At 35.8% G+C, this 27,452-nt stretch overlaps 1 protein-coding gene across 40 annotated transcripts in view; it reads left to right on the top strand.

Annotated features, from left to right (window-relative positions):
• The window catches only part of trioa (trio Rho guanine nucleotide exchange factor a), a 784,286-nt gene that overhangs the window by 151,013 nt on the left and 605,821 nt on the right, over positions 1-27,452 (top strand). For 19 of the 40 annotated variants that reach the window (XR_012394601.1, XR_012394600.1, XR_012394594.1 and 16 more), the window contains 16 exons: positions 1,001-1,110; positions 1,223-1,292; positions 1,910-1,999; positions 4,032-4,124; positions 4,211-4,322; positions 4,395-4,585; positions 6,925-7,026; positions 10,487-10,638; positions 10,802-10,901; positions 11,224-11,467; positions 13,180-13,475; positions 14,872-15,042; positions 22,346-22,441; positions 24,965-25,113; positions 25,622-25,688; positions 25,779-25,882. Coding sequence is in view for 14 of the 40 variants with exons in the window: in XM_073930886.1 (XP_073786987.1) it covers positions 1,001-1,110; positions 1,223-1,292; positions 1,910-1,999; positions 4,032-4,124; positions 4,211-4,322; positions 4,395-4,585; positions 6,925-7,026; positions 10,487-10,638; positions 10,802-10,901; positions 11,224-11,467; positions 13,180-13,475; positions 14,872-15,042; positions 22,346-22,441; positions 24,965-25,113; positions 25,622-25,688; positions 25,779-25,882 (2,147 nt within the window). In the remaining 26 variants the exon portion in view is untranslated. Of the gene's footprint in view, positions 1-1,000; positions 1,111-1,222; positions 1,293-1,909; positions 2,000-4,031; positions 4,125-4,210; positions 4,323-4,394; positions 4,586-6,924; positions 7,027-10,343; positions 10,374-10,486; positions 10,639-10,801; positions 10,902-11,223; positions 11,468-13,179; positions 13,476-14,871; positions 15,419-15,813; positions 16,382-19,617; positions 20,393-22,345; positions 22,451-24,964; positions 25,114-25,621; positions 25,689-25,778; positions 25,883-27,452 lie in introns of those variants that run through there. The other 21 variants (XR_012394590.1, XR_012394589.1, XR_012394596.1 and 18 more) reach the window with 8 other exon arrangements.

Raw genomic sequence — 27,452 nt, 5'->3', positions numbered from 1 at the left:
CACATAAATGGTCATAGTAACTGGAACAGTGTAGTTCAGTTTTTTAGTGTTTAAGTTCAGTTCAGTTCAGCTCAGTTCAGTGTGATTTAATCATTACTGAGAGTTCAAACACTGAAGAGCAAATCCATCGATGCGTAGCTCTACCAATCCTGAACCATGCGAGGCAGTGGCGACAGCGGAGAGGGAAAAAAAAACTTCACCTGATGGGAGTGAAGAAAAAAAAACCTTGAGAGAACCAGATTCAGTTGGGCACGAGCATTTTAATATCTCCGCTGGCCAAAAGTCTTGTTCAGGGCTTCAGTCGCCGTTTTTAAACAAAAACGCATTAGTGTAAACAGGGCCTTAGATCTGAATTTTTATCATGTATTAATGTAAAAAATATCTAAACTATTAATCTAAGCAAAAGAAACTGGCATCAATTATAAAAGCAGACACTTACATGCTATCACGCCTTCGCTGTTGACTAAATTGCTGAGGAATACCCTCAAGATAAATGTAAACATTGAATTGGAGCTCTGACAGGGACATGACGTTTTTAAATGGCTAAAAATAGTAGCTCCAGGTACAGTATATAGATCGCAAGTTTATAGAATTTACAGTTTGTGGTCATACCTCTGTTTTGTTTTGTTAATATGTGATCCAATGATGACTGGGGCTCTGCTGCATTTTTATGGACAGCCCAGTACAGCTGCCATTATGGCCCAATGTTTCGTTTTTTTGCCCGCCGGATCTCCGCAAAGGTCGCGTGACTGAAAATTATCAATATGATATAATGATCCTATAATTTTGACTTTGTGACTTTCTCACAATCCAGATCTAATATATAACAATTTTTAACAATTATTATTATTATTAGTTAAATTGCAACTTATTTGTCATGGTTGCAGTTTCTTATATCTTTATTTCTCCATACTGTGTCTTTATTTCTCACAATCCTGAGTTTATATCTTACAATTTTATTATATCTCACTAATAACATTCTTTCTTTTCCTTCCTGCAGACGTATCTGTGGGAGATGACCAGCGGCGTGGAGGAGATCCCACCAGGCATCGTCAACAAAGAGCACATCATTTTTGGTAACATGCAAGATCTGTACGAGTTCCATCACAAGTGAGTTCAATCTTTCAGCCTGAATCAATCCTGCCGTCCAGCATTCATTCAATCATTCATCCAGGCGCTATAATCAGAGACTCTTCTCATGTGTATCTTCATCTATCTCCAGTATATTCCTCAAAGAGCTGGAGAAATACGAGCAGCTTCCTGAAGATGTGGGCCACTGTTTTGTGACTTGGGTGAGTAAATTGTAATTGTATATACAGTTGAAGTCAGAATTATTAGACCCCTGTTTATTTTTTCCCCGATTTCTGTTAAACAGAGAAGATTTCTTTCAACACATTTCTAAACATAACAGTTTTAATAACTCATCTCTAATAACTGATTTATTTTATCTTTGTCTTGATGACAGTAAATAATATTTTACTACATAATTTTCAAGACAATTCTATACAGCTTAAAGTGACATTTAAAGGCTTTACTAGGTTAATTAGGCAGGTTAGGGTAATTAGGCAAGTTATTGTATAACGATGGTTTGTTCTGTTGACCATCGAGAAAATATAGCCTAAAGGGGCTAATAATTTTGACCTTAAATTGGTGTTTAAAAAAATTATAAAATTCCTTTCTCTGTTAAACATCATAATTTTTTTTTCTTTTCTCAATTGATGTTTGTTTTTATGTATTTATTTTAATTTTTCATATATTTGACATTTGTTCTGTATTTAATTATTTTTTTATATATATTACTAAGACAAATTGCTTGTATGTGCAGACACACTTGGCAATAAAGCTCCTTCTGATTTTAATGCTTTGGGATTTGTAAGTGTTAAGATGTCTCTGTATTGACTTTCTCCAGGCTGATAAGTTCCAGATGTATGTGAACTACTGCAAGAACAAACCAGACTCCACTCAGCTTATTCTTGAACATGCCGGAGGATACTTCGACGTAAGACATCTTTCTGTTTTGAGCAATGTTTTGCATTTCAGTGCTTACAGTGTTTCTCGTCAAAACGAGACGTCTTGTTTTCATCTTCATCTAATGAATTGTGCCAAAGTGATTTTATATTGTATATTTTATAAAGTCTACTCTCAAATAACCTTAGTGAACATAAAATAAATGATGTAACATTGGTCAGCATAATATATATTTCTATCTAGAATGATAAATATCTTTATTCTGAGCTATATATATATATATATATATATATATATATATATATATATATATATATATATATATATATATATATATATATATATATATATATATATATATATATATATATATATACATATAAAACTAAATATATTAAACAACAGGTAATCATACAATTTTTAGGTTATTTTATAGTCTAGTATAACAGTTAAAAAAAGAAAATTAAATAGCATTATGTGGTGCTTAAATAGCGTATTAAAATGTCATCAATGATTTATGTGTGTAATATGCTTGAACAAAAGTTTATTTACAAACAATATTGTCATTTAAAAAACTCTTTAATGTCTTTAAATGAGCTTAAAATGAAAGCGTAATGTTTGAAAATTGAGACATTAAGAAATCAAGATGGAATATTGTTTTTAATGACAGAGTTGTAATATAGACCATTTTGAGGAATGTAAACAAAAACAATAGTCTTAATGCATTTCCTTTTTTACATTTTTTTAATTTCTGTCGATCCCGAGAATCCAAAAAGAGCCATATATTGATCAATAGCTGTTATGATAACTGTTTTAACATTAATTTATGATTGAATTGCTTCTTGTTACAGTTATGAAATAAGCTGCGTCCCAAATGGCACACTATACACTATGCACTCATGCATTATGTACTTATGCACTTACACACTCAACAGGATAGCATATGTATGTAGTGTTGTCCCAAATGGCACACTAATGTTTTTTTACTAAGCGGAAATTCAAACCGTTTCCCTGATGACGTTTGACGGTCGCCAAATCAGTGAAATAAACAACGGAATTATCAAATAATACCTGCCGTGAGTATAACCACATTCACCATCAGGAGGCGCTATAATCACTCTCGTAGGAGAATTTTGCTTTCACCATCCAAAATAAATAAAGTTATCCAACATGTGCGTCCGATAGCTCCGCCCCTTCCGCTACGTAAGCAAACCTGTGATCATTGAGTGCGTGAAGTGTCGATCATTACACACTTCATTTTACCAGCTGAATGAGTGCATCATCCGGGTAATTAAAGTGCACTTATTTGTAGAGTTTTCAATGTGAACGCACTACTTTCACTATTTATACTACAAAATGGCGTAGAATAGTGCATAAGTATGCGATTTGGGACGCAGCTATAGTTTGATAACAAGCAGGAAGTGTTCATGGGCCAGTGACATGACCACAATAAAATGGTCCATAAAATATTTTTTTATTTACAATTTAATTAGCAATATTGCTGATTTAATGATAATAGTTTAAAAAAAAGTATTTTAAATAATGTTGTTTTTTTATCTCGTGTTCATGATTACAAGAAGATGTTTTTTTTTTTTCAAGAGTATAAACTGGTATGCCGTTGCAAACTAGTGGGCCTCATTTTATATTAAATTTATTAAATATTAAATTTAAATGTGTATGTATATGTATGTATACTATATATATATATATATATATATATATATATATATATATATATATATATATATATATATATATATATATATATATATATATATAGTTTTTTATAAAATTATCTAAAAAAAAAGAGAGAGAAAATAAAAGAAGGCAAAAGAAATTGCTAATAAACAAAGCTTTAAAATTAGCATTTTCTCTAGACAATCAGTTTGGGCCTTAAAACATTTTTCGGAGAAGGAGGTGGGCCTCGAAGGTAAAAAGGTTGAAAACCCCTGGTATAAACCATATAAAAAGTGTGTAAGCATCTAAATGTAAAATATATATATTCTTGCCCTCAATATTATGCAGCACTGTTAAAAACTGGCATATTGATATCCCTGTTACAGGAGATCCAGCAGAGGCATCGCCTGGCCAACTCCATCTCCTCATACCTCATCAAACCTGTTCAGAGAATAACCAAGTACCAGCTGCTCCTCAAGGTACAAACCTCTGTGGTTCATCCTCAAACCTACAGACTGCCTGCTTTGAGAATTTGCCTTTAATTCAAGTCATTTCGTATTTGCAGGAGCTCCTGACGTGCTGCGAGGAAGGCAAAGGTGAAATTAAAGATGGCCTGGAGGTGATGCTCAGTGTTCCCAAAAGAGCCAACGACGCCATGCACTTGAGCATGCTTGAAGGTGAGCGGACACACAGCGAATGTACAAACACACAAGACTGCAACAGTTTCTAATGGCATTGTGTGTCTGCAGGGTTTGATGAGAACATCGAGTCCCAGGGAGAGCTGATCCTGCAGGAGGCGTTTCAGGTGTGGGATCCCAAAACTCTGATCCGCAAGGGAAGAGAACGACACCTGTTCCTCTTCGAGATGTCACTGATCTTCAGCAAGGAGGTCAAAGACTCCAATGGCAGGAGCAAGTACATCTACAAGAGCAAGCTTTTCGTAAGTTTCTCTGCAGGGTTAAAGGACTCCTCTTTTACACCTTTCACAAGATGTAAGATAAGCCTTTGGTGTCTCCAGATTGTATCTGTAAAGTTTCAGCTCAAAATACCCATCAGATTATTTATTATACAATGCAGATTATGCCCATATTGGTGTCTGAGGACAGTGTAGCTGTTTTTGTAGGCTGTGCCTTAGGCTGTGCCTTTAAATGCAAATGAGCTGGTTCTTCGCACCCACAAAGTTTGCAGGACATACACACCCACGCACGCACGCACGCGCATGCGTTTACTGTCACCATGCGGCTGTGGTAATTCTAGTGGTTAAGAATTACACAGCAATATTACTGTCTTTATTACAAACATGCTGTGTTTTATAAACATTTAAAACTTTTATTCTTGAGGTGCAGATGATCACAGAGAGTCAGAACAGATCCTTTAATCCCAGTTTCTTTACAAATCCTGGTCTTTGGGTGTGTATATGCATTACCTCAGAAACATGTTAATTCACAGCTGTCAATCAAATCAATGGGAGGGGGTTAACCGCACTCCCACGTCACGTTGCAGTCGTCCCTTAAAATTTCTTGGAGTTGGATGCTATTTTAAGGTCTAACAGGAGACTTGTTGTGTTTATATCTCTCCAATATGACACACAGTCACAATATACCTACACACAGTTCTGTCCCAACAGCATCCAAAGTTGATTTTGCATCATAGGTTTGCATTGGAGTATTTACTTTTTATAATTTCACTTTTTAAATCACTTTTTAAACACTATTTTGGTATGTTACACTGTATTTAATGTTATTTGGTTTATTATGCTATTATCATGCTATATTTGCTTGCTTTGTGCTGTTGCTTTGGCTGATTTAGGCATGTCCTCTCATCATCGCGTGTGTGCGTTCATACTGTATACAATCGTGACCTCTTCGCCATTAAAGTAGACATTATTTATCTTTGTTTCTTGACTAAATTTAGTCAAAAACAATCAAGTATTTAGAATTAGATCGATGCATGACCGATGACAATGCTAACGCATTTCTTATTTGGCTGTATCATGAAGGGAAACTTAGCCTAGCATAGCTTTTAGCAAAGGTATAACTTTTTTTGAGAATACATTTCAGGTGTTCAATACGAAAATAAAAATAGTTGCTGGAAAAATTGTTTAAAAGTCCTTGATTTTCATTAGGCTGTGCCTGTATGAACCAGGTGTGCCGCAAGCCTACGTTTGAGTGAGGGTCTCGGCCGTTAGATCGCCCCCTGGGGGCTGGCTGCAGTACAAGTCATAAAGCCCGCCTCCTCCGTGTTAATGAAAGAGACTTGAGCCCAAATAAAAAAAATTATTACACTTGCAATAAAATGTCCCGAAAGATGGTTCTGGTCGATTAAGGCACTGATTGTTGTGCTGAAATAGGTGCAGATCTTCATTTTTGTAAATAGTTTGTTTTTAGCAGTAATTTAATGCTGGGCGTGTCATCGTGATTGACAGCTGTGATTGACAGTTTCTCAAAGCAGCGCGTCTGAGCTTCGGCAGGAGACTGAAGTGTTATTATTCGATTTCTGTGTTATTTTACCATGACAAAATGAGTTCAGCAGTAAACTATAATTTCTGACATACATGATCCTGGTGGAACACTGTTTATTCGCTAAGTTCAGGGCTTTTTTCGGGCTTTATTAGTTTGCTGATACACGCCTAACCACCCAGATAGCAAAACACAGTTCCGGCTAGATTCTCGCCTGCCGGAGACTTATCCCTTAGAGCTCAGACTGACTACCTCTGCTGGACCTACTCCAGATGCCTGGACTCACTGCCCGATTCCAGCCCGAGTCAATCGAGCCAGATGCGGCGGCCAAGCGAGCCGGCGCTGCCGCATGCGAGGCGGAATCAGCCTGCGACTCCGCGAGTAGGTTATGCACCGCGGCCCGGAGCTGGCGCGATTGAATATATAAAACCCTCATATTTGTTAACGTTATTACATCCATTTGTGTTGATATGACAGCAAACGCATGCTGAGAAGTTCGGGGGGCGTGGTTGATTTTACATAAAGCGTTTGGTTGGAAGCTCGACTCGGCTCATTTTCGCGGCTCCTCCTCTGGCTCCACCAGACAGTCCTTCTGCGCATGTCAAGGCTCCAATTTCAGCAGTCTTTTGCGACAGTTTGTGCCCGTCAAGCAGGCGTTTTGCCCTCAAGGCATTCAATGGGAAAAAGGGCTGTCGCGTCGTCCATATTTTTTACAGTCATTGGTATGAACCCTGTAACAGGCGTTGTGCTTTTGGAAATGTTTTTTTTAATTTTATGTGCTGCAGATGTGATTGTTTAATATGCTTCGTTCTACTCTCAGACCTCTGAACTGGGTGTCACTGAGCATGTGGAGGGAGATCCATGCAAATTTGCTCTCTGGGTTGGACGAACCCCAACTTCTGACAACAAGATTGTCCTCAAGGTAAGTCTCTCTTTATTTCTTTCTCTCTCTCTCTCTCTCTCTCTCTCTCTCTCTCTCTCTCTCTCTCTGTTGAAAAGCATGCTATTTGCTCCAGTTGTTGCATCATCATCTATGTGGCTCGTCTCTTTTGCACTTTATTATTCATAAATCCCACATGTTCAGTGTCAAAATGCTTGCAATGATTTGTTTTTTAACTTTGACCTGCCAGAATAACTAACTTGTTTTTAACTAAATACATGCATGTCTTATTTCAATTACTAAAACACATAAAAATAACATGCTTTAAAAGTTAGTCTTGCATGGCATGCTGTAAGTTACTAAAACCTGATGACAGCAATGCATTTACAGATCTGATAATGATAAGCTGCTGCCTTTTTGCATGTTTTTACAAAAGGAGGAGCAAAACATCTGCATGTTGCCAGAGTAGGCAGATAATATGTAAATATTAATATTGCTTTAAAACAGAAGAACACTGTTTGTTTTTAAAGAGAAATCTGAAGCTAATGCTGATCATATTGTAATGATGATTATTGTGGTATATCTATGCGCTAACTTCTGTGTTTCTGACTGCATGGTAATGAAGTACATAGAAACACACATACTGTCTGCTAGTAGAGGCTTTTGTGCATTGCAAATGACGTTTGTCTTAAGGTGCTTTCACACCTAGACTTTTGTTTCGGAACCTGGCACGTTTCCCCAGTTAGCGTGGTTTGTTTGGCGTATGTGAATTCAGCAATCACGCTCGAATACGCACCAAAGTAATCGGCCCAAGATCGCCTGAATGAGGTGATCTTGGCTTGATTGAAACAAACTCTGGAGCAGATCGATTGTAGTGAGAAAGCAAAACGACCCGAGCCCAGCTAAGTTATATCACACAGCTATATGAAGAGAGAAATATGAGCAGGGATGTCATTCCTACTGGTTAATGTGCGTTTCATGTCAAATAGGAAAGTGAAAGCATGCTGGACTATTAACGAGAGCTGTTTATACGTTAGGAAAATTGACGAACTGCAGTCTTGGTTTATCTGTTATTTGTTTCTATAATGTAATTATCTCCTTATAATGCATAATTCTAGCCAGTGGCTTTGTATGAGAAAGTCTCACCTCTGATTTATATCTGGTGTTAATGTCTGTGGGTGTCACCGTTAAAAATTAAAGCTCAGCTTTCCGCTTTTAATGTCTTATTGCTCATCGTCATAAATTAACATACGGAAGCATGACAGCTGAGCCGGACTCTTTAAAAAAAAAGTGACACTCTGACCAATGTGAGGAGAGTTTACTCGCAGGTGACTTGTTTAAGCTATTTTGGTCCGTTTAGAAACTTTGCCGTGTGAAAGCGAACCGCACCAAGAACAAAAAGCAACATTGTAACAATTTGAATCTCTGTTTCGGAACAAAACCCTTAGGGTGCTTTCACACCTGTGAATCGATTTTGTTCCAAAACAGGGATTAAAATTGTTACAATGTTGCTCTTTGTTCTTGTTGTTGCAGTTCGATCCGCTCCAGAGTTAGGGTGCTTTCACACCTACACTTTTGTGTCTCGTTTGCCCAGTTAGCGCGGTTCGTTTAGCATATGTGAACAGGGCAATTGCGCTCTGTTCCGAGATCGCTTGAATGAGGTGGTCTCTGCCCGATTGAAAAGAACCGTGGAGCGGTTCGATTGCAGTGAGAAAGCAATCCGATCCGAGCGCGGTTATATCACAGTGTTTTATGGATATGTAATAGGCATACGGCTATATGAAGAGAGAATTATGAGTAGGGCTTGAAGTTTTGCGAGTCTCCGGATGCCTGCAAACAAGTGATGATCTCCCGGTAATCTCGCGTCTCCCTCCCGGTCCTCAAATAGGCATCGTCGCACACCCTTCTCACCCCTCCCCACCGCGTCTCTCCTCAGACACGTTGTCAATCACCACCAAACCACCACCTCTCCTGACAGCTGAGCGGGACGGTGCAAAATAAACCCTGACACTCTGACCAATGTGAGGAGAGTTTACTCACACGTGGCTTGTTTTAGCTCTTTTGGTCCGATTAGAAACTTTGCAGTGTGAAGGTGAACCGCTCCAAGAGCAAAGAGCAACAATGTAACATTTGTAATCTCTGTTTCGGAACAACTGAATCGATTCACAGGTGTGAAAGCACCCTTAGGGGGCTTTCAAAGCTGTGAATCGATTAATTTGTTCCAAAACAGGGATTAAAATTGTTACAATGTTGCTCTTTGCTCTTGGTGCAGTTCGATCCGCTCCAGAGTTAGTTTCAATCGAACCGAGACCAGCTCATTCAGGCGATCTCAGATCAATCGAGTGTAAATCGAACAATCGAGCGCGACTGCTCGATTCACATATGCTAAACGAACCGTGCTAACTGGGTAAACGAGACAGGTTCCGAAACAAAAGTCTATATGTGAAAGCACCCTTAGTGACTGTCAGTTAACTGCATGCTGCTTTTAAACTGTAAGGCTAATCTGTTCAATTCTGTCTTTCCATAAAATGTCAAATTGCACAGATGTTCACTGTCCGTGTATACTGTATGTCAGGGGTCTCCAATCTCGTTCCTGGATGTCCGGTGCCCTGGAGGGTTTAGCTCCAACTTGCCTCAACACACCTGCCTGGGTGTTTCAAGTATACCTAGTAAGACCTTGATTAGCTTATTCAGGTGTGTTTGATTAGGGTTAAATGTGGATTAGTTATCTGCAGGACACCGGACCTCCAGGAACAAGTTTGGTGATCCCTGCTTTATGTAATTCACGTCTTCGGAGCCAAAGAAAATATGAAAAATGGGTCAAAGACAAAAAAAGAGTGTTCAAGAATCCTAAATGTGAAAGTTTATTAAATATATCAGTTATGCTGAATGATGATAGAATATTATTTTACTCATATTTTGACATTTTATTGTCACAAAATGCATATATTGAAAGATGAAAATAGTTCTGATAGTACAAAAGTATTTTGTAAATGCAAAATAATAGTCTTTGACTCATTCACTTTAAAATAAATATATTTTTATTACATATTTGAAGATTAAAGTAAACAAATACATTTTAAAAGTGAATTTAATTGAATAATCCGTGTACTTAAGTACGAAGACTAAATATTAAAATGAATATTGTGAAATACCTAATAATTTGTCATTATTTGACAACCTGTGGTGGCATTGACTACTAAATCCACCATTCATCACAGCACGTTGGCTCTAAATGATCACAAAACATGTTTATTAATGTTGTCCTCGTGTCTTTCTGGCCACTGTCTGATTCAGTATTTTATATGGCACTTCATAAAAGAGTAAAACCTTTGTATATTTCTATATTTCGAATAAAGCTAAGTCAGGGATGCAAACATGGATCATTGGTGAGTACAGCGACGCAGTAAACTCACCATCAGTTCACCATAGAACAGAAAACACTTGTGCTTTTACTCAGCACGTGTGCGTTTCTTTGTTTTCTCCACATCTGAAAACGCAGGCGTCCGGTATTGAGAACAAACAGGACTGGATCAAGCACATCCGGGAAGTGATTCAGGAGCGCACCGTTCACCTGAAGGGGGCGCTGAAAGAGCCCATTCACATCCCCAAAGCCTCCACAGCCAAACACAAGGGGCGCAGGTACACCCCAAGGCAAGTCACACATCTTTATTTTCTCTGTATAGTATATATATAATTCAGGAAAACATAAAAATAAATTTAAAAGAGAGGGAAAAAATAATACCATGGTATTATTTACACCTTAATAAAAGCATAAATCTCCTGAACTTTAAGCTCATTTGCTGTGTGTGTGCAGGGATGGAGAGGATCTGGACAGTCAGGGTGACGGCAGCAGTCAACCAGACACCATCTCACTGGCCTCCAGGACCTCACAGAACACACTGGACAGCGACAAGGTGAGGAGAAAACCACCCGCAAATCCCTCTTATCATTGAAATCAGTAGTTATATAGTGTTACAGACTTTTTTCGATCAACTTTTGGCACTAAAGAATTGCGATAATATATGACTGATCAGAATGCTAAAAATGAATAAATGCTAGCAATCAGAGAACTGCATATGTTTTTATCATGTTATTACCTTTTTCAGTAAAAATAAAAATTTCACTCACACCACAGCCAAATAATATGACTTTAATAAAAAAAATAGACAAAATAATCTTAAAAATCCGAATACAAACTCACTAAAAGCCTGTGTCTGCTTGTGTTTTTGTGTTTAGTTGTCTGGTGGCTGTGAGCTGACGGTGGTCATCCATGACTTTATGGCCGGTAACAGTAATGAGCTGACCATCCGGAGAGGACAGACGGTGGAGGTGCTCGAGAGACTTCATGATAAGCCGGACTGGTGTTTGGTTCGCACCACAGACCGTTCGCCGGCGCTGGAGGGCCTGGTGCCCTGTGCCATGCTCTGTATCGCCCACTCCCGCAGCAGCATGGAGATGGAGGGCATCTTCAACCACAAAGGTGGGCTAAAGTCTTAAACGCTCTACAAAAATCATTAAAGTTCTGTCAATATACAGTCAGAATTACCCGTTTCCTGAATTATTTGCCTCCCTGTGTATTTTTTCCCCGAGTTCTGTTTAAAGGAGAGCAGATTTTTTTTAGCACATTTCTAAACATAATAGTTTTAATAACTCGTCTCTAATAACTGATTTATTTTATCTTTGCCATAATGACAGTAAATAATATTTGACTAGATATGTTTTCAAGACACTTCTATACAGCTTAAAGTGACATTTAAAGGCTTAACTAGGTTAATTAGGCTGGTTAGGGTAATAAGGCTAATAATTGTATAATGATGGTTTGTTCTGTAGACTATCTATCTGAAAAATATAACTTAAGGGGGCTAATAATATTGACCTTAAAATTGCTTTTTAAAAAATTTAAAAACTGCTTTTATTCTAGCTGAAATAAAGCAAATAAGACTTTCTCCAGAAGAAAAAATATTATAGGAAATACTGTAAAAATTTCCATTTGCTGTATGTAATCAATATACAGTATAATTAATGATTATCATATACTCTACATGGGTTGATATACAGTATCTACACTTGTTAAATAAACCGAATGTATAGCTCTCTTCTATTATAATTTATTACTTTTTCTTATTGTATGTTTTTTGTTGCATTACAAAATGTTTCCTCATCAAATGTTTCACAAAAATACTAATAATACTGTTTTATGATCACTTTAGGACATTGAATAAAGATAAAATGCTGAAAGGAAATGATGAGATGCACATACATTCTAAAATGTGCATTAAATAATTAATATTTATTATTCATTAATATATACCGCACATGGTAAATGTACTGTGTCTACTGGACACTTATTAAAACAGAATCTATACCTCCTTTTATATCATCTATTTCTCTTTTTTTCTTGTGTATTATATATATATATATATATATATATATATATATATATATATATATATATATATATATATATATATATATATATAAGCTTAAAGGGGCTAGTAATTTTGTCCCTAAAATCATAAGCCGAAATTAAACAAATAAGAATTTCTCCAGAAAAAATATTATCAGACATACTGTGAAAATTTCCTTGCTCTGTTAAACATCATTTAGGAAATATTTAAAAAAAGAAAAAAAGGGGGGCTGATAATTCTGACTTCAACTGTATATATTTATTTATTTATTTTTAATGGTTTACTAAATGTTTTCTCAAAAGGTTCCAAAAAATAAAAATCTTTTATGATCATTTCAGGAATAAAGAAAAATATGCTCAAAGGAAGTTATGAGATGCACATAAATTCTAAAATGTGCATTCAAATGTTCGGTTTAGTCCGATATATTTTTAATAAAATAAAGAGATATGTGCATAAACTACAAATATATATATATATATATATATATATATATATATATATATATATATATATATATATATAATATTTTTTATTTACAATAAATTCCTTGTTCTGCATCAAATGTTGTGTTAATAATTCTGCAAACACCCGGGCTAAACTGGTTTGGTCAGCTTGCAGATTTTTCTTTTAATTAATATATCCCTCCAGTTTTCCAGAAAATGAGCATTTTTATTTTCTTGAACACTTTGAATAGTAAATACTTAGTATTTTATGCATAAAGCAAATTCTCAACTTCTGATGGAAACATAACTCGTATGAAAATCATAATCTGTGTGTTTTCCAGATGCACTCTCTGTATGCAGTAATGATGCCATCATGCCAGGCTCCTCTGCCACCCTGCAGCCGGGTCATGTGATGGGTTCCCAGAGTTCTCCTGGACCTAAAAGGCCTGGCAACACATTAAGGAAATGGCTGACCAGTCCTGTGAGGAGACTGAGCAGCGGTAAAGCTGACGGACACGTCAAGAAGCTGGCACACAAACACAAGAAGAGCCGTGACGTCAGAAAGAGCGCAGACGCCGGTTCACAGAAAGACTCGGACGACAGCGCTGCGACGCCACAAGATGAGACCCTCGAGGAGGTTTGTGTTCTTCCTGTTGTGTGTGTGTATTGTATCCAGTTTGATCGGATATTTGAATTAGTAAATCATTATATAGAGACTTGGTTTAATCGGATATTTGAATCAGTGATTTATTATAGAGAAATTCGGTTTAATCGGATATTTGAATCAGTGAATCATTATATAGAGACTCGGTTTGATCAGATATTTGAATCAGTGATTTATTATAGAGAAATTCGGTTTAATCGGATATTTGAATCAGTGAATCATTATATAGAGACTCGGTTTGATCAGATATTTGAATCAGTGAATCATTATATAGAGACTCGGTTTGATCGGATATTTGAATCAGTGAATCATTATATAGAGACTCGGTTTGATCAGATATTTGAATCAGTGAATCATTATATGGAGACTCGGTTTGACCAGATATTTGAATTAGTGAATCATTATGTAGAGACTCGGTTTGATCGGATATTTGAATCAGTGAATCATTATATAGAGACTCAGTTAGATTGGATATTTGAATCAGTGAATCATTATATAGAGACTCGGTTTGACCAGATATTTGAATCAGTGAATCATTATATAGAGACTCAGTTAGATTGGATATTTGAATCAGTGAATCATTATATAGAGACTGGGTTTGATAGGATATTTGAATCAGTGAATTATTATATAGAGATTCGGTTTGATCAGATATTTGAATCAGTGAATCATTATATAGAGACTCGGTTTGATCGGATATTTGAATCAGTGAATCATTATATAGAGACTCGGTTTGATTGGATATTTGAATCTGTGAATCATTATATAGAGACTCGGTTTGATCGGATATTTGAATCAGTGAATCATTATATAGGGACTTGGTTTGATCGGATATTTGAATCTGTGAATCATTATATAGAGACTCGGTTTGACCAGATATTTGAATAAGTGAATCATTATGTAGAGACTCAGTTTGACCAGATATTAGAATCAGTGAATCGTTAACTGGAAACTTGCTCTGGAAGATCACATGAATCATTGACTCTTTAATTAGATTTGCTCTGATCATATAACTTACATGTGAATCGTTGACTGAACACTCCGAATAGATCATTTGAATAAGTGAATTTCCACCTGGAGACTCACTCTGACCAGTTAATTTCAGTCAATAAATCATTAACTGGTGACTCACTCTGACCAAATATTCTGAATCGGTGAATTGTTACCTGTAGAGTCTAGACTCACTCTGACCAGGTCAATTAAATCATTGAATCATTAGCTGGAGATTCACTCGGACTGAATCGTTTGAATCAGTCAGTTGTTGACTTTAGAACAGAATCAACAGATTAAAGGCAAATAGGTATCAAAATAAATGCTTCAGAATAGAGTTAAAATATTTCATTAATGTCCATCATGATCTCCTCTACAGAGGGTGCGTAATGAGGGTCTGAGCAGCGGCACGCTCTCCAAATCCTCCTCTTCAGGGATGCAGAGCTGTGGAGAGGAAGAGGGAGAGGAAGGAGCTGACGCTGTGCCTCTTCCTCCACCAATGGCCATCCAGCAGCACAGCCTCCTCCAGCCGGATGCGCAGGATGACAAGGTAAGCACATGAGTGAGCGGAGCAGAGGATGGAGAAGTGCGGCTGGTGCCACTGAGAGACACTAGTTTGGACTATTTTGTTTTAGGTTTATTTTGTTTGTTTATTTTGTTCTCGTTGCCAACATCAATCCTGTTAGAGATCCTCAGAGCTGTGCAAAAGCTTCTGTGTGCCACCGCTTTAAGTAGTATCTCCTCCTGGGATGTGCAGGCTTTATCTACAGTTTGGATTCCAGATGCAATTCATTAAATGTGACTACACTGCAAAACAATAAATAAATAAAGCGTTTTTTGTCTTGTTTCTAGTTCAAATATCTAAAAATACCCAAAGCAAGAAGCTTTTGTCTAGATAAAAATCATAATTTACTAACCTTTTACTGGTTTTAAACCTTCATGAGTTTCTTTCTTCTGTTAAACACTAAAGAAGATACTTTGAAGAGTGCCAAATACCTGTAATCATTGATTTCTTCGTATTGTTTTTTCCTCCTATCGAAGTCAATTGTCTGCTTTAGTGTTTAACAGAAGAGAAGAAACTCGAAGGTTTGCACCAATCTGATATTTTGAAGAATGCTGAAAACCTGTAACCATTGACTTCCATAATATTTGTTTTTCCATTCATATGGGCTGAATTTAAACTAATTAAATGTAGTAATATTCAACTTTGTTTGTTTTAATTCAGACAATATATATTGTTTGCAACCACTAAAAAACTAAAGAAAAAAATGTAAATCCAATTAATATTTTTTTTCCAGTGTATGGAAGTCAATGGTTACAGGTTTTTACTTTTTTCAAAATATCTGCTTTAGTGTTTAACAGAACAAAGGTTTGTAACAATACGAGTTTCTTTCTTCTGTTAAACACCAAAGAAGATATTTTGAAGAATGCTGAAAGCCTGTAACCATTGACTTCCATAATATTTGTTTTTCTTACTTCACCGAAAAGAAGATTGTTGCGAATCATTTGTTTGGGCTGAATTTAAACAAATGAAATGTAGTAATGTTCAATTTAAATTGTTTGTTTAAATTTAGCCCAAATAAATAGTTTGCAACCACTTACCTTAAAAAAAAACTTAGTAAATCAAATGAAAAAAAAAATCATTCAGTGAATGGAAGTCAATGGTTACAGGTTTTTAGCTTTCTTCAATATATCTGCTTTAAACAGAAGATATTACAAAAACTCAAAAGTATGTAACAATATGATTATTAGCCACTGACTTCCATAGTAGGAAAATCAAATACTATGGAAATAAATGGTTACAGATTTTTAGCTTTCTTTAAAATATCTTCTTTAGTGTTTAACAGAAGAGAAGAAAGAAACTCAAACATGTTTGCAACCACTTAAGGGTGAGTAAATAGTGAGTACATTTACATTTTTAGGTGAACACTAGCCTAATTATTATTATTATTATTATTATTAAATCATTCATTCATTTTCCTTCGGCTTAGTTTCTTTATTCATCAGAGGTCGCCCTAGTAGAATGAATTGCGACCTTTTCCAGCATATGTTTTACGCATCAGATGCCCTTCCAGTCGTAACACTGGAAAACATCCGTACACACATTCATACACATATGGCCAATTAAGTTTATGCAGTTCACCTATAGCGCATGTCTTTGGACTGTGGGGGAAACCGGAGCACCCGAAGGAAACCCACAGCAACACAGGGAGAACATGCAAACTCCACACAGAAACTGACCCAGCCGGGACTCGAATCAGCAACCTTCTTGCTGTGAGGTGACAGTGCTAACCACTGAGCCACCATGCCGCCATTATTAAATTTGATTTCAAGGTTAATTTAAGGATTTTTAGATATTTGAACTACTGTAGAAACAAGACAAAACTCTCAGGACAGGAAGCAGTGTATATTGCTGAAGAAATGTTGTTCTGGTCATATTAAACTCAAAATGGGAATCTTCTTTTGTCATCCTGGCCCCATCACACCTGGCATTAGCATGCATCTACAGTATGTATCACTTGATATCAAGTTGATCACTATTAATCAAATTTTGTTCAATTACTTAATTATTTACTGGATTAGACCATTTTTTAAATTGTTCAACAGTTAAATTCGGTTCAGTAGGTGATCATGCAGTTCTTACCATACCTTCAATAACAAAATGAATTGTGGCTAATTAGTTTTCCAAAAGAAAAACATTCCCTTAATAAAAGATGTTAAATTAAGAAATACTCCTAAAGGGATAGTTCACAAACAAATGAAAATAACCTTAGCATTTTAAACCTTTACAACTTTCTTTTCTTCTGTTGAATGCAAAAGAAGATATTTTAAAAATGCTGCTATTAAAAAAAACAAAAAAAGCTAAATAATACCATTTACAAGCATTCTTCGAAGTATCTTCTTTTGTGTTCATCAGAGAGTGTTTAGTACAAGTGTTGGCATAAATATAACTAATGCTTCTGATTAGGCCTGTCACAATTATCAATATATCGACTTACTGTATCACACAACACATGGACTTGACCTCACTCATTTTTGGTGGTGCAATACAATATATATCGCCCATACATTATTAAACAATTCTAGCAACATTTTAGCTGATTGTGCAACTTCTCTATCTCTATTGGGGGTGTCAGTGTCAGTATGGCTAACAACACTGTAGTATCTACTATAAATGACTTTAGTATATTATAATGTGTGTGTCTGACAAGTTGAAATAGATCTGCTAGCAGAAATTGCAGCTTCTCTTACATTTTTAATGTTTTATTAGGAAATGCGTTTCACATTTTGATTCCAATGCCTAATTATTAATATAGTTAAAATGACTATAATTAAATGAAATATTCTTCAGAATAAAATATAATGTGTTCTGTGGAAGAGTGCACTTGCATTGTGATGATATTATCTTGTAGTGATGTAACGGATCGCAAATCATACGGTTCGGATCACATAGTGTTTTTTTAGTCATGGATCGGACCATTTTTTCATGTCAGCCAAAAAGGGGAGAAGACAAATGTAATTTGCTTCCTATTTATTACAGAAACAGTACTTCAAGACACTTATGGCTTTACCAAACAGAACTTAGAAGCTTAAAGTTAAATATAAAATGAAGAAATAATCAGCTGAATAAAAATAAATAGTAAAATGTTCAGTACTGTGAAATATTCACTGTTACTACTACTGTTGCTGATAACGCTAAATGTAGAAATCTAACTATATAATTTGTGCATCCCATATTTATTTTTAGTCTCATTTTTAATAAACGATTCAGTTATTCACTCGTAAAACATCATGTTTCATTGCCGAATGATCATTTTAAAAAAATTATTCAGTGGCATATTTTTGATGGCTGATTGTCGCCACCTATTGGATAAATAATGTAATTGCTACCTACATTTTTTATTTTTGAGCGTCGTTAAATGCATATGACGGAAATTTTAATCTTTACCATAAACATCAGTGGTTTTATTTAAACTATAAACAGTTATCCCAGTACTTCTGTGTTAATTGACTGCTTTTAACTTTATAACCAACTCAAAAGACTAAAGAATGAACTTCTTAGGATTAAAAAGCATATGCAAATCACCATCATTTATAATTTATGTTGCGTGGGTGTTGAGATCCCGATCTTTAAAATAAAAATAAATAGTAAAATATTCTGTACTGTGAAATATTCACTGTTACTACTAGAGATGCTGATAACGCTAAATGTTGAAATGTAACATTATAATTTGTACATCCCATATTTGTTTTTATTCTCATTTTCAATAAACGATTCAGTTATTCACTCCCAGTACTTCTGTGTTAATTGACTGCTTTTAACTTCATAACCAACTCAAAAGACTAAAGACTGAACCTCACAAGATTAAAAAGCATATGCAAATCACCATAATTTATAATTTATGTTGCGTGGGTGTTGAGATCCCGATCTTTTCATGATTAATCGTGCAGCTTACACGGAATTCATTAAAACAGGCTATCCAAGTAGTGACAGAAAACACCTTCAATAACCTAAGAAACCCACCACATCCAGAATAACCCACCACAACCTCTTCCATCATCATTATATTTTACAGGAAAGCCTTTCATACATGTGATTTGAATGACGTGAGAGGCGATCTCACTGCGATTGTTGCAAATTTAGGAATAATCTACAAGTAAAAAAAGAATGTATTAATCTGCGGGTCACGTGTTCTGAAAACTGGGTTGTGATCTGTACGAATCAATCCGTTACACCCCTATTATCTTGTCATTCTGGCATTATATAATGATCATACAACAAAAAATTGATATTATGACAGGCCTATCGAAGAAAGAAACTCAAATAGTTGAGTAAATGATGGCAGAGATTTCTTTTTGGGTTAAACTATCCCTTTAATATGTCATCTTAAACTGTAGGAAGCGGGATGCTTGAAATATTGTGTTGGAAAAGGGTAAACACACACGTTCTGAACACACCACACATGTTAATGCCAGCCTAGAGAGGCTTGTGTGACGCTTCAGCCTAGTCTCTTGTAGGATGAAATGCTGGAGTTGTAGTTGGTCTCATCGCTGCTCAAGAACAGCTTGTGACACTAATTTCTTTTTCTCTTTTGTTTTGTTTGGGCTGTATTGTTTGCCATAGCATTACGTTGATTTGTGTCCTGTCTTTGTTTTATCTCAGTTCCCATATCTCTCCATCTGAGTCCTCCCTATCTGGCCTCCCTCCTTCCATGTCATTTCTCATTGCTTTCTTTTTCCCATAACCCCCCCCCGGCTTAAGAAAAGACCCGAGACCCCTTCCTTTTATTTGCTGTCTTTTTATTTTATATTATTTCATAGAAAGCGAGATTTACCTTATAGATTTACTCCTATAGAAGCGGATTCCTCATTTTGTTTTGATTGCGTCACTTTCATCTAGACGAGACTTCCTCTTTCTGTTGTTTAAATCTGTCTGATTTAAACTTAGAACCACAAAATGCCCTTACTCATCCTTTTTCATATTTCAGTTTTTTTTTTTACTTTGTTGTTTAATATATATTTATGATTGAGTCCCACCTTTAAGTGACTGTCCTCCTAATGTTCTGGTTTTTGATTGGACCGGGTTCCTCAAACACGTTCAAAAGCAGCTTCAGAGTATCACAGGGCACATGCAGTGTGCAGATGTGTCCGAACGGCCATGTGATTCGCTAGAAAGAAAGTCATGTGCCTTAAAAAACGACTCTGAATCTCAGAGCCCACCGTCACTCTTTCCTCTCTAACCAATCAACCAACCCTCCAGACTCCGCCCATTCACCCCTCCCCCCTCCCCTCTGTGCTACCCCTCATTATCACTCTGCTGTCTGATTGGCCTGTAAAAGCTAAGCAGACCTGAGGCCACACCCAGACACAAATTGGAAAGTCTGGAAGGCACAGCAAGGGTGAGACTTTCTGCTGGATTTCTATTTGATGAATGTTTTTCATTGACAGTCATTTTTTCGATAACCCTCCGCCAGTCTCAGGTGTCCAGCATCAGGCTATTGTCAACCTCAAGATGATCAGTTTTTAATAATCTGTTTCTGAACAATTTGAGAGAGTCATTTCAAAAGAGTCACTTGCTTAATTTCTGAATGATTAAGGCTTTTTAAACTAGTCATTTAAATAAGTGATTAAATGAACCGGTCAATATGAATTTTTACTGTCTACTGCTGATTTTATGATGTTAGCTATGTTGTTACACCAATAGGAAGTAACAAGTACCTGATGTTAAACAAAAAAAGCATTGTTCAGTCATTTATTCGAGAGATTCATCTAAAACACTGGTTCCAAATTTTGATATGAACCAAAGATTTTTTTAAAGAATCTGTTTCTGAATCATATGAGTGAGTTATTTCAAGTGAGTCGCTTGCTTCATTTCTTAACGATTCAGCTGTTTTGAGCTAGTCGTTTAAAGAAGTCATTTAGTGAATAGTTTAATGTGAATTTTCATCGCTTACTGCTGATTTTGATAATGTTAGCCATGTTGTTACACCAGTATGAAGTACCTGATGTTAAAAATTGGTATTTGTCATTTATTGAAAAGAATCATCAAAAATGCTGGTTCCTCCAATTCCAAGAAAGATTTGACATAAACCAAACAATTTTTAAAAATAATCTGTTTCTGAATCATTTGAGTGAGTGGTATGAAGACAGTCGCTTGCTTCATTTCAAAATGATTCAGTCATTTTGAACCAGTCCTTTAAATGAGTGATTCAATGAATCACGATCAGAATTTTCACTACCCACTGCTGATTTTATGATGTCAGATATACAGTAGGACGCAACAAGTACCTAATGTTAAAGAACTGTTCTTAAGTTATTTATTCAAGATTCATTTTAAAAGCTGATTCGTCCAATAATGATTCAGTAATTTATATATATATATATATATATATATTTATATATATATATATATATATATATATATATATATATATATATATATAATTAATATGGTCAGTTTTTAACATTTTTTTTTTTAAATAATCTGTTTCTGAATCATTTAAATGAGGGATTTAAAGAGTCATTTGCTTAATTTCTGAATGATTCAGTTGTTTTTAACTCGTTGTTTATATGAGTGAATCTTTCAATATAAATTTTCACCATCTACTGCTGATTTTGGTAATGTTAGCTTTGTTGTTACACCAGTAGGAAGTAACAAGTACCTGATGTTAAAAAAAAAAGTGTCATTTAATCAATTATTCAAGAGTTTCATCCTAAACGCTAACAACTATTTAGTAATTTTTTTGGAAAAACTGCCTTTGGCTTACATTGACGTTTTGTCATTCCTCAAGATGATCAGTTTTTAATATAGTTTTTTTTTAAATAATCTGTATCTGAATTATTTGAGCCAGTGATTTAAAGAGAGTCACTTGCTGCTTTTCTGAATGATTCAGCTGTTTTAAACTAGTCGTTTAAATGAGTGATTCAGTGAATCATTCAACACGACTTTTTGGGGGAACTGGCTTTGGCTTATATCAAAATGTTGTCGCTCCTTAAGATGATCAGATTTTAGCATAGTTTTTTTTAATAATCCGTTTCTGAAAACTGGCTTGTATTAACATTTCTTTATTGCTATCAACAATTGTTGTGAGTGCGCATGTTTTACGTTCACAGTGGTTTGATGCTCGACACTATTTTACCGTCAATTACAGATGCAATCAACACAATGCAGTGAAGCTGTTTTAACTGCTGTAGTAAACTAAAACCTTGCATTAATGTCCTTGAGGGCAACAAGACAAATTAAAAGCTAAATCCATGAATCCTGATTAGATTTAGCTGCACATGGTTCATATTTGCTCTGTCATTGAGTCTGGCTTTGGTTTTTCCCTCTTTCACCGTCTTTCTCTCTGCAGACGTCTTCACGTCTTTCCGTCAGACCCTCCAGTTCTGAGACCCCCAGCGCTGCAGAGCTCGTCAGTGCCATTGAGGAGCTGGTCAAAAGCAAGATGGTCAGTTAGATACAGAACCAAAATAATAATAATAATATAGTGAAGTTTTGTTATCATTGGGTTTTATTATAAAACATGAATATCATTATTCACCACATACAAATTATTTATCGTTTAATGTTCGTTAAAGAGACATCAAAAAAGTGTCAAATCTATCCACTGGTCATTTTGACTGAAATATAAATTAAATGACGCAGGAAATAACACATACTTCTCCGAAAGGACAATAAAAGAAAAAATATATATTTCTCAGCTTTTATTTACACGTAAACAAAAACTATAAGTCAGAATTGGCTAGGGGTATGAATAATTTTGCACTTGACTGTATAAAAATACACCCACATACACGTAAAACAAAGAAAAGTAGAAAAAGGACATCTGATCTGATCTACAGTTTCTCTTATGATCTTATATTTTGCTCCCAGGAGGGCGTCAAGACACACGCTATGGCTTCCTTACCGTAAAACACCCTAAAATTAGATTGCCGTAAGCTTGTCAACGGCAGGGAAGTGTTTTCTCTTAATTGACAAAGTATCTTGTCAATGGCAAGGAAAGAGTTAACTTGTGTTGTAAAAAATGATTGTGACGTTTGCTCTGCGCAAAGCATTACTTTGCTACAGCAATCCTTTTTTTCAATGATGATTTTTAGAGGTTAAATTCAAATCAAATACTACCAAACTTCCCAAAGTAATCTAGAATTGTCTACTTAACAAATATTGCCAAAAGTATAAAAAATACAGTTTATTTTCCTCTAAACATAGGGGACATTTTTGTATGGTTATCAATGGAAACTGAATGTGGTCATGTTTGGTACTGCGGCCACACAAAATCTTACTGAAAGCTCCTATTTTGAGGGTTGTTGCTAGATCAGATACATTTGCAGCCTAAAGTTAATGAGAATTATTTCTATTATGTATTAAATTTCCCATTTTTGTGTTTTAATAACGTCTAACCCCACCCCAACCCTGTACCCAACAGTCACAGTAATGTAAAAACAGTACAGAGTACTGAGTATTATTTATCTATCAAATTACCCAATAAATTGTATTTTTAACACCTACTACCACCTCAACCCTAAAACCAACCGTCACAGTACTGTAAAAATATTAATTATTGTGATTCAGTGTCATAAAAAATGCTGCTATATTAATGTGCATATCGCACTTCCGGCCGGCCGCATATCCGATCTAGACTTTACCTTTTTTGAGATATCAACTTCAAATTTGGAATATAATTTGTTCAGATAATTAACTTAGTTTTCTTTTTCTTTTTTTTGTCAATTTTAGGCTAAAATGTGTTTTTTAAGATACATATTTTATGTAATATATTAAAATTTACATTTCATTTTCATTAAGACAAACAGCTTATGTTTTATTGAGCTTTTATCAGTTGAACGTGATTTCCAGGTCTGTTCGAAAAGTGATGGCGTCAGTTAAGGGGTTAAACAGTATACACATACATGCTAACTCACTAAGTTTAGGACAATAATAGTATATTGAAGTGACTTGCTTGTTGAAGTGTTGAATAAAATGACTGTGACGTTTACTCTGCGCAGAGCTTTATAAATGGTCATAAAGCAATACTTTGCTACAGCAATGTTCTTGTGAAAGGTTTAGATGCTTTTTAGAGGCTAAATTCAAATCAAATATCACCATACTACTATAAAAATGTATGTCTACTTAATAAATATTGTTAAAAATATGAAAAAATATTCCTCCAGTTTATATTTTTCAAAACATAGGGGGCGTTTTTGTATGGTTTACAATGGAAACTGAATGTCATCTAGTGGTCATGTTTGGTACTGCAGCCGCACAAAATCTTACTGAAAGCTCCTTTTTTGAGTTATCAACAATTGGTTCAGATATTTAGCTTAGTTTTTTTTAGGTAAATTTTAGGCAAAAATGTGTTGTAAAATATGTATATATGTAATATAATTCAAATATATATTTAATCTCATAACATAGGGGGCGTTTTTTTTTATATGTTTATCAATGGGAAAACTGAATGTCATTCGGTGGTCATGTCTGGTACTGCGGCCACACAAAATCTACCTTTTTTTTTGATACCAACTTCAAATTTGTAATATAATCTGTTCAGATATTAAGCTCAGATTTTCTGTCAGTTTTAGGTTAAACAAGTCATTCAACTCGATAAGCTCCTAAGGAACCAAAATCTCAACACCAGTTTCAAATATATGGCAACCTTTTCTGGATTTCCTCAAAACTGATTAGTGCTATGCCATCATTTATTGGAACAATTATTATTATTATTATTTTTTTTTTTTATTGGAACAATTGATAATATGCTGATAATTACATTTGGACGTTATGATTGCTTTGATTGGTAAATACCCCCACTTGTTTGTTATTTATTCATTTTAATTGATTTATTTTTATTTTCTGATTTATTGCAAGGGTTGCTATGTTTAGTCCAGTGGATTTCCTTTGTCCTGTTTTTGTATTTAAAAAAAAAAGCTTGTTTGTTGAAGTGCTCTATAAAGTGACTGCGGTTTGCTGTGCGCAGGCTCTGGAAGACAGACCCAGCACTCTGTCAGTGGAGCAGGGCGACAGCAGCAGCCCTTCATTCAACCCATCTGATAACTCTCTCCTGTCCTCCTCCTCTCCAATCGATGAGATAGAGGAACGCAAGACCGGTTTCTTCAAGAAGCGCCAGTACGCAATCATACTCGCCTTCAATCTGTTGTTGTCCTTGTTTATTTTGTGCAATGGCTAAATGTAAATGCAGGATCAGCCCAACTATATATAAAAGACACTTTTCAAATTTGACTTTTGAGATTGGGTTTGACCAGATAGTTTATACCAGAAGCTGAATCACTCACTCTAGATTGACACACTTGTATTTATTAAAGAATTCTTCACCAACATCATAATAAAACATGTTTTATTAAGATTTTGATACTCCGAGCACTTTGGATGTGTTAAAAAAAAAAGTATTTAAGTTCTAATGTTTTTAATGTCGAATGTTTTTAATGTAATTTGTATTTATTTGTTTGTTTTATATCAAATATTTATTGGAATATGAAGTTGTTATTGAAGTTATAATTATGTAATATGTGTTTCTTTGTTGATTTTGCCATGAAATAGCCATAGGTTACTGATGTGTCAATAAATAAACAAGAAAGCTTAAATTCTTTACCTCTGTTTATTCTTCTTGCTTTAGTTACGTCCTGCTGGAGCTGATCGAGACGGAGAGAGACTATGTGCGAGATCTCAGTTTGGTCGTGGAGGTGAGTCAAACCGTTTATCAGATGTGATCATATGATTTGTTTTGAAGCGTCTCAATACTTATATGTGCCTCTCCGTTGTGTGTTGGACAGGGCTACATGGCCAGGATGAGGGAGGACGGGGTTCCAGATGATATGAAAGGAAAAGACAAGATCGTTTTTGGAAACATTCAGCAGATATATGACTGGCACAAAGAGTATGTATCTAGTTTGGGATGTATTACTACACATGACACGACAAGATTCTAAAAACAAGCGATTTGTCTGTCCACACCAAACGCAATGCGACACGGCAGAAACATTTAAATACTATAGCCAAGCAGAAGCACAGAATAGTGTACTGCACTTCCAACTAAATAGTAAGGTTTATAATCAGTACATATTAAACCTATTTCACATTTTTAGAAGTACAGTTCTGACTTTCCTTTTCATATCGTCTGCCACTTATTTTATTTTTGAGATCTGAGGTGAACTATTGGCTGCAGCTTTCTGTTTGGCAACAAATGTCAAGTAAAATGATATTTAGGGCTTACTCACTCTATGGCATCCGAAGCGTGCCCAGGCCCGTTTCCCGGATTGTTTGAGAAGTGTGAGTGCACTGAATCGGGCTCAAGCACGGTTCACTTGGCCGGCCCTGGCCCAGTTGGTAGAGGTGTGGCTGATCGCGGTTCACTTGGGCTTTACGCGGTACGCTTGTGTGTGAGTGCAAAACGCGCCAAAGCCCAAAACTGAAAGCGAGACGTCACTTTTAAGGGACTGCTTCATATGGATTTATTAATCATTCTTACTGTTCAGTGAATGCAAACTGCCATAGTTTATTAAAGACGCAAACCACTCACTGCACGACAGCTGCGCGGCTTGAGCAAACCTCCTCATTCCTGCAGCATGAGAGCTTTATGATTGTTTATGAGCGCCAAAAGTGGCGGATCTGTTCGGCGAAATATCGGACTGCGTGTCACTGCATCCCTAAGGACTGTTTGGTGAAATATTTGACTGCATGTCACTGCATATCAAACTGACTAAAACGATATAACTAGAGAAATCTCCACTGTGCTGCTGAGTGAGAGAGCGCTTCTCAGTGAACAGCGCAGCAGCGATGACGTAAGCGTGCCGAGGCCCATTTGTGGTGTGAGCGCGGGCCGTCGGGGGAGACGGGAGGGGGGGGCAAGCGTGCTTTGGCCCGGTTCGAGGCAACTGTACCTAGTGTGAGTACGGCCTTAGACTCACATTTTTAACATTTAACACAGAGTAAAGCACATAATCAGTACCTGAGGTTAGCATTGTCAAAGTAGTTTATGCTGTTGTTTAGTCATTTTGCAGAAAATAGAAACTAATTCTAGTATAGAAACTTCACACAACAAAAAACTCCTTTTATCACGGACAAGATACATTTTAGCGCATGTCATTACATTGCGTGCACTAAGGACACGGTGTTACACTTTCAGTTTTCATTGGAGTGCTCCTGTATTTTTAATTCTGACCTTTTGTGTTGTGTCTGATGTAGCGTTTTGGGAATGTAAAAGGTCTGAGAGGTTTCAAAAATCAAAGAGCATGAAACAGTGGGTTATTGCCTTCTAAAAGAAAGAACCAAATTTATGTTTACAATTTTGTCTTCATTGGTTGCAGTCTGCTTTAACCGTCAAACACTGTAGTTGTGTTTGAGGCATTTGGTTACTGTTGACATTATTTTTCTGGTGTTGCACTTTCAGTGGATTAGGACTCAAATTAATATGATAAAATCAACACTGTTATTACTGCGCTTGAAAG

Source organism: Danio rerio, chromosome 19, assembly GCF_049306965.1.
Source record: "Danio rerio strain Tuebingen ecotype United States chromosome 19, GRCz12tu, whole genome shotgun sequence".
Classification (NCBI taxonomy): Eukaryota; Metazoa; Chordata; class Actinopteri; order Cypriniformes; family Danionidae; genus Danio; species Danio rerio.
This window is presented reverse-complemented; position numbering and strand designations above follow the sequence as displayed.